This window comes from Mus caroli, chromosome 14 (genome assembly GCF_900094665.2).
Source record: "Mus caroli chromosome 14, CAROLI_EIJ_v1.1, whole genome shotgun sequence".
NCBI classification, from domain to species: Eukaryota; Metazoa; Chordata; class Mammalia; order Rodentia; family Muridae; genus Mus; species Mus caroli.
This window is the reverse complement of record NC_034583.1, coordinates 89,348,055-89,356,501: the sequence shown is the minus strand read 5'-3', so window position 1 is coordinate 89,356,501 and position 8,447 is coordinate 89,348,055. Positions and strand designations below refer to the sequence as shown.

Genomic DNA, 8,447 nt, shown 5'->3' with positions numbered 1-8,447 from the left:
GTTCGCCCTACAGATGGCAGCATACAGGATGGTGCCCAGCAGCGCCTTTCTACATTTATAGTGCTCAGAGTATTAACGAGTGCGCTTACACCATGAACCAAGTAATGTCCCCACAGAAAGGAAATTTTAGGGAGTCCATTTTACTTCCCTTTTACCTCCGTAAGTTTTATATTTCAAGATTTCTTTCACACAGTTTCATGTAAAAATACACAGTGCATTCAGTTTCAACATTTTTCTCATGTTCCTAGAACTGATAAATTCAAGACTACCATTCAAAGTCTTAACAAGCAGTTCACTGACCCTGTAGGACAGGAGAAAGCCATGAGGTCTGCCATAATTTATGTGTTAAACAAGCCACTTGAAGCAAATATAGAAATATTTATTGATTTAAAAAAAAAAGTATAATTTAACAACTTGGAGTTTCTGGTCCTAGCACCAATTTCCTTTGCAGCCTTTCACATTAATGAGGGAAGTAGGCATAGTATGTGAAGCAGGCACCCGATCACCATCACACTAACTCGCAGCCCTCATAAATCCGGGAGGACTGCTGAGCACCAGTCTTGGGTCTCGAGACTCTGGGCGGCTGCACTGAGATGGACTTGGAGATTGCATCCAGCACCGCTGTGCTGTGTGGCCTTGCTGTGAAAAAGAAAACACCCTCTCTTCAGTCTAGGACCATTCAGAACCTGTGGTTGTTACTTTAAATGCAGATTTCCTGGTTTGAAAAGGAGAGTAAACAAAGTTTTTGTTTGGGCGTGTTTTGTTTGTTTCCTTTTTTAGTCAAGTGTTTTACTTGGCCTTAGCCCAAAAGATTGTATTTTAATGTACAGTTTCAAAAGAATTCCTCCCTTAGGTTTACAGGGATAAGTGAAGTGAGAGAGATTATCATAATCAACGTTGCTAGAGGGCCCTTGTTCTGATACTACATATAACAAGAAAAGGAGAAGGAGAAGGAAGGTAGATCTCTTACTGAACGTTACTGGGAGAGCGATTGTGTTGCAGAGTTGATGCTTATGCTGTATGATAAACGACTTAGCAGAGACTGTCCTGTCCTGTCCTGTCCTGTCCTGTCCTACAGCGATGGGAGCGATGGGTTTCAAATGTGAATGTGTACTTGTAACGATCATAGCAAAGGACATGGGATGTCTACATCAGAAGTGAGCTGTATCAGTACAGATATTTGACAGATCTATATCTTTCTTTTCCTTAGAATGATGAAAACCTGCAATGGGCTACTGAGTTATAAGGGATCCATTAGGTAAGAACAGAAGAGGATGAATATTACCAAACTACATGATAAGCATCTAACAGGGATACTAGGAGACCATTATTTAGTACAACTGCAAAAACAACATCTTTATAAATGCTTTTACCTACATAATCAGTTGTACTACTTTCCCCTCTAACAGTAATTATTTTTTGTTTAGATTTGAGCTATTTGAAATGTTTCAAGGACAGCAGAGTTTCTGCCTTTCCGGCTTCCCCATGAATATAACCTGACATGTTGTTTAGGGTTTAGTTAGTTCTCCCCCTCCAGGTCTCATTTGGTAAACATTACAGAAATTTTTATCAAGCTCTGTTTTCCATACTGTTACCTTATTAACTTGAGATTTCATTTCTACTTCAAAGGACATTGGAACATTTGTATGTGTGACATTTTCTTTGCAATAGCTTTCTGTCCCAACAGTATCAGTGATATTACTTACACAAGTCTCTGTGTTATAGTCACTGTTCATCTGGAAGGAAATGAAAAACAAAACACCTAATCATACGATTGCAAACTCACATTCATTTTTCTGGTTTACATGAAATCGTTTAAGAAACGTAAAGGCTAAGTGAGCATATAGTATAATTCGCCATATCTGAACAATATAATTAATAGTGATCATTGTGAATAACTTTAATATTGTAATCATAAAGGCCTTTCACTTTAATACTTTACGAAACAGATTTCCCGCAAGGAACTGTGAACGCTTCAGCATCAGTAGACAAGTTGCCAAGTGCTCTTCCTTTCTGCTCTTCTAGGAGTTTGTCCAACACGAAAATAAACTCTGCCATCAGTTTCCCCATCCAGCTGGTCTCCCCAGCTTGTCTCTAATGGCTTGCTTGCACCGTTTCTAAATACTGTTTGGAGTATTCAAAAGTCATACAAAAATAAAGGCAGCCTGAATAATACTCATCCAGTTCTTCATAGTGGTACATTATAAAAAAATTGTTCTATTTTAAAACATACTGCCTTGCCCCAAAAGAGAAAGGGATTTGTACGCTTTTAAGTTAGTACATATTCCCCACTTACCATGGAGAGTCCCTTCGTAGACACTCCAGGCTGCCTGAAGCTACAGATAATACCAAACAAAAACTATGTCTATTATGTTTTTCTTACCTACACATACTGTGATAAGATTCAGCTTACAAATTAGGCACAGTAAAAGTTCACTATTAAGGGCAGAACAGCTATAGCATATTTGTTTAACACTAATCCTGTTTGGCTGTAAATTTTGCCTTAGATTCCAGAGTACTGGGATTGAAGGCATGTGCCACTATGTCCAAATTAAAAGTATGTTTATAAAAGTTACAGGGTATGTTCTCAAAATCTTTTAGGACTGCTTTTCCACTTCAAGGAAGAATTCTCTGGCCCCTCTTCGACATATGTGAATGGCCAGAATCAGGATGGTAGTGCTCTTTACTCAACACTGAGTTAGTTACGTGTGAGCTAGTGGTCAGTCCGATAACTGAGGTAGCTACTGTGTGAACAGTGAGTGAGCAGCACAGACAGTGGAGAGTGTTAGTCAGAGGACGCTTTCACAGCCTGGGCATCCTGGTGAGGGACCGTCCAACATATGATCATGATCAAAACAGCAAGCATTTTGAAGCAAAGTGTTTAAAATTTAAATAATTTTGGATCACAGGTATTGAAAACCACAGACAACAAAGCTATTTGAGGGATCTACTGTACTGTAAAAAACATTTACTGAATGAAAATGGCCAGTGCTATGTGGCACTGCAATGCCACTTTTGTCTGTCCTTTCAACATCTCTGTTAGTTTTTAAGTGAGAAAGCCTAAGGTTCAGAAAGGTTAGCTTAGTGTCACACAGTAATGAGATGAGGAAGGTCAGAGGCTCACAACTCAGTTTATTATACTTTATCTGCATAAGGCTAAGCACCAAACAAAAGCAACCCCAACACACATACACACTCACACACACACATACACACACACACACATACACACACACACATACACACACACTCACACAGACACACACACACACATGCACCTGCTTGTGGACGTTGTACATCGTGGTGCGCACTAGGCTCCGCACCACGATGTACAACCACACACACACACACACACACTGCACTGACCTAGTCCTTTACCTTTCCTTAGAAATTAGGAGCACACAGAAGTCTGTACCCTTTGGCAGCCTATAAAGCCATTCTATTACTCATGATCACAAGAAAAATATTCCCTCTTTTCATGTCTGTATACCACCCATTTGTTGGCTAGCGGGAGTCACACTTCATTATTGAAAAACCCTTGTAAAGAGTAAAATGCAACAGTATATCCCAAAGGAAATCCCTAGTCCTGGTGCATTCAATAGATATTTGATCAAGTGTAAATATCTGATTGCTTACAAAGACTCTGCCAATTACTCTTCCTTTTAATATTTATCACTGCCATGTAACTGGCTCATAATTCAGTTCTAATACATAATACTATGAATGCAGAAGTGACCCAGTAGTACATGAGAAACGAGGCGCACAGGGAACCTGTCTACTTTATAGTAAGATTAACAGCCCCATGCAGATAGGGGCTGATCTTATTGTCTCCAGGCCACTAAAACATCAGAACCATTGGTGTGCCAACCAGACAACACAAACCATCTTGCCACTCCCTGCAAGTACTGCAGGGTGTATGTGTATGTGTGGGGGGCAACAGCAGCCTTTTGAGGTGAAGGATGAAATGACAAAAACAGGCAACCAATAATCCTAGAGATGGCTCAACAGTTGTCTTCCAGAGAACCCACATAATAGCTCACAGCCATCTGAAAGCTCAGAACCACCGAGTACCAGAAAAGGATCCCACTAAGCAAGGAGGAGACGCAATGGTTTGCAGGAGGTTGCAGCTTTCTTTAAAGTTTCAGCTTTCTTTCCACCAATAATTGAAAAGATGGTCAATGAAAGGATGCTTTTTTCAGTTCCAAAGGGTAATAGTCATCTAAGCTCAGAACAGTCCCCACAGTGTCAGGCACCCACCTCTTTAAGCCACTCTCCCTTAAGAAGTCACCAGGAAGTGTTGCAGTGAAATGAGAGCCCAGAAAACAGGTGGGGCTAAGGGAATTCACAGGACAGGGACAGCGGTAGCATAGGATGACAGCCAGATACCATGGACAGAAGGCAGTGAACTAAGTAAGGCAAAGGGTTAGGGGGAAGCAGTTGTGTCTGCCTGAAAGAACTCTGTGGTTCTAAAAAAAAAAAAAATCTCTGCAAAAAGAGCGCATGATACAGCCCAAAGGATGAAACTGAGACATTTTAAGGCATCTAAGAAGGAACTGTATGACAACTGTGGAAAGAAAGAGCAGTCCCCATGCAGAAATTAGATGGCAATGTGACGACTACAAATAGGATAGGTGATTCCAACAGGTGGTGATATTAAGGTATCAGCCTCTGATGCACAGCGTTTTTAGAAAATTAAAATTTTTTTTCCACGAAAAAAAATGTTAACTGTTTTCAAGTATATAAAAAGTTACACATGAATGTGCTGTAAGTTTTCTTTTTCCCCTAAACTACATTAGGGAAAAACCAAAAACTATTCAAGTTTCAGAGTACAGTACTATGCTGCGATCCCTAGGACCCAAGTGACCCCTGAGAGGCTGTCTCAACAGCGATCTGCACAAACACAGCCTGGCTTCATTACTGCTCATCACTTACAAGTAGACAGTGGTTAATAGGAATATGAAATAGGAATATTGAATCCTGGTTTCAGTTAGTAATCTTGTTTTGGAATAGACTTAAAAAAAAAAAGACAGGTTTGCACAGTTGCCTGGAACTTGCTGCTGGCTTTGAATTCACCAATAATCTGCCCTCCTCTGACTCCCAAGTACGAGCCTTAAAAGGGTGCACCTCCATGCTCAGAAGTCGTGGTAACTTTAAATACTACTGTCATCACATTTAGCCTTCTATCATTCTCACAGTGGAATACCACCCAGAGTCACAGACTCTAAAAGAGTGAAAAAGCCTTACCTGGATAGCACTGCTTTCTGCAAGAGGCGACATGCACATGTGAGAGTTTTCAATACTGAAGGCAATTCCACTCACGGAATCCGTTGTGGGTGAATTCCCATCATCCACTGGCTCTTTTATCCAAGTGCTTTCACCTACTGTGTCTATAGGATCCACCATATCCACGGTGTCATTTTCCCTCTCACTTTCCGCATCCTCCAGCAGTGCTCGCTCTTTCTCAGCAATACCAGAGTGACTCTGTGTAACAGACATGGCAGTGACAACTAGAGGCTCACCACAAGCATTTGTGCCGAGTGGAGCCGCATCTGTGGAGGAAATGTCAGCTTCTTCATCTTCACTGTGAGCCTCCAGGGTAAAAGGTATCCGGATCAGGGAGGACAAACACTGAGGGCCACCTCTCAGTCTCCGAGGAGACCAATTTTTGATTGGCGAGCAGCCATCTATATACGGACTCCTGATGCTCGGGATAGCGATCCCCGTAGAAGCTGTGCCACATGAAGCTTCAGGAGAATGGAACGTAAGCTTCCTGGGTTCTGGAGGAGCAGAGGGAAAATCAGATCACAAAACCACGGAAAACGGAAAATGTCGGAAAAAAAAAAGATGGATTCCTGTTACAGTTGTGTTTACTGAAGTGAAATGTTAGTGTTAATAACGGAAAAGGCCAGTGAATACCTCAATAAATTCAACCTCAAAAATTGTTTCTATTTCTCTTTGCAATTTTTAACTAAAATGTTTTATTTCTTAGGAATTATTTCTTCATGATTATACTGCATCATGCCAAAGTTGTTCACACCCAGAGAAGATCCCTAACAAGTTGGCTTCTGGACAACTTAATGACGGTACTAGGTGAATGTGTTATTATATAAAATACTTATAGTAATACCCAAAGGCCAACAAAAACTGGAAAGTAATATTTATAATAATAAAAAGCCTAACAATACGCAAAATGATAAAAATGCTTTAATATTGTTTACAATGAAAAATTCAGTTGAAACAATCTTTATGATAAACGTAGTAAAATTCATCCAAGCCTTAAAAACCGGGGCAGAGGATCCGCACAGCTATGTAGCTGAGCACTTGCCTAGCATGTCTGACACCTGAGGTCAGTGGCGAGCACAGCAAGGGAGAGCAAAGCCTTCACAATACCTGACCTTCTGATGAAACTTTACTTCTGGGAAATGAACGCGGACGGTTTCAGTAAGGCAAAAACAAAAAAACAGAGGGATACATGTATGGAATTGTTCAAGAGCACGGTTTCGAGGTAACAATTTATTTGAGTGACCTATGAAAATAACTATAATAAATTCTGTGTGAAAAATGAACCATACATAATTAATGTACAACTGTTTATCAATATATCTATATTTGTGTTTATGCCCATATACACAAAATCAAGTTTTTAATTTTCTAAATGTTTACTATGAATCAGTTTCCTAAAAAAAAAAAAGTTAAGCCAGGCAGTGGTGGTGCACACCTTTAATCCCTGCACTTGGGAGTTTCTGAGTTCCAGGCCAGCCTGATCTACAGAGTTGATTGGTCCCAGGACAGCCAGGGCTACACAGAGAAATCCTATCTTGAAAACAACAAACAAAAAAAATTAACTTTTGGAAATTGGTAAATTTTTTTTCCAAGATCACATACATTTCTGAATATAATTTTTTAAAAACCTTTAATGGCATTGGGGATTTAGCTCACTGGTTGTAAGCACAAAGACCTGGGTTTAGTCCTCAACTCTGGAAAAACAAACAAACAAACAAACAAAACCCCAAAATATTATCACCAGCACCAGCAAAAAAGCCAAAAAACCTTACCTGAGCATATTTCCCAGGATTTGAATATTTGATTGTAAAAACCAGTTTCTGTAAGAAGGCCTGTAAAAGCCGCCTTCTCTCTAAAACTGCCATCTCTCGGGTGGCGTGAAGGGAATACGGATTACCAAACTAACTGGATTAAAACATTTCCTGAGAATCCTAGACTCTGAGGCTGAGATCCCCTCCACCCATTTGCAGTGCTAGGGACTGAACATACACACTGCACAGCATAGACAAGTATTCTGCACTGAAATATATCACCAGTCTTTTTTTTAATATGGCATTTTTACTTGATAATGATAGACTGTTTATGAAGAATAGTTCTGTATGTATGAGAAACCGGACATCCTATTCTAATGTAATACTGTTCATATTTTTGATATTATAATAACATAATTCCCCCTTCCCAGTCCTTTTTACAAACACTGCTCCACTATACAGCCCACTCCACTGCTTCATATTCACAGCTTCTTTGTCTTTGTGTTGTATTCCTGTGTGTTCCTAACTATCTAAGTACGGCCTGTTTGGTCTGCAAGTTACTCATATACCTGTGGTTTTAGGGCTCACCATGTTAGCATGCCTACCGGTGTTGTCCTTAGCACACGTTTAGGCAACCATGATGCTGAGACTTCATGGATGTTGCTTCTTACATTTTTAGAGCAGACCCCTGTTCCTCAGGCATGACACCCCCCCAAGATCTCTTAAACTCTTAAAACACTTTATTTTATGAGCTTACAATCTTTATTTATTTATTTATTTATTTATTTATTTATTTATTTATTTTGTCTTTTGAGACAGGGTTTCTCTGTATAGCCCTGGCTGTCCTGCAACTCACTCTGTTGACCAGTCTGGCCTCGAACTCAGAAATCCACCTGCCTCTGCCTCCCAAGTGCTGGGATTAAAGCCATGTGCCACCACCGCCCAGACTCTTTTTTTTTTTAAAGTGTTCAGGTGTATTTTTCCTTTTTTTTTTTATTAGATATTTTCTTCATTTACATTTCAAATGCTATCCCCAAAGTCCCCGATACCGTCCCCCTGCCCACTCCCCATCCCACTCACTCCTGCTTTCTGGCCCTGGCGTTCCCCTGTACTGGCATCTGGGTTCTTTCCAGCTTCTGGCTATTATAAATAAGGCTGCTATGAACCTAGTAGAGCATGTGTCCTTATTACAAGTTGGAACATCTTCTGGATATATGCCCAGGAGTGGTATTGCTGGATCTTCCAGTAATAATATGTCCAATTTTCTGAGGAACTGCCAGACTGATTTCCAGAGTGGTTATACCAGCTTGCAATCCCACCAAAAATGGAGGAGTGTTCCTCTTTCTCCACATCCTCACCAGCATCTGCTGTCACCTGAATTTTTGATCTTAGCCATTCTGACTGCTGTGAGGT

At 40.3% G+C, this 8,447-nt stretch overlaps 1 protein-coding gene across 3 annotated transcripts in view; it reads right to left on the bottom strand.

The window, feature by feature from the left end:
* Window positions 1–422: 422 nt before the first annotated feature.
* Bora (BORA aurora kinase A activator) overlaps window positions 423–8,447 on the bottom strand; it is a 26,931-nt gene continuing 18,906 nt past the window's right edge. For 2 of the 3 annotated variants that reach the window (XM_021182151.2, XM_029468729.1), the window contains exons 10-12: window positions 5,245–5,777; window positions 1,596–1,736; window positions 423–639 (exon numbers count right to left, since the gene is read on the bottom strand). In XM_021182151.2, the coding sequence (XP_021037810.1) occupies window positions 514–639; window positions 1,596–1,736; window positions 5,245–5,777 (800 nt within the window). In that variant the 3' untranslated portion in view covers window positions 423–513. The remainder of the gene's footprint in view (window positions 640–1,595; window positions 1,737–5,244; window positions 5,778–8,447) is intronic. The other variant, XM_021182152.2, reaches the window with a different exon arrangement.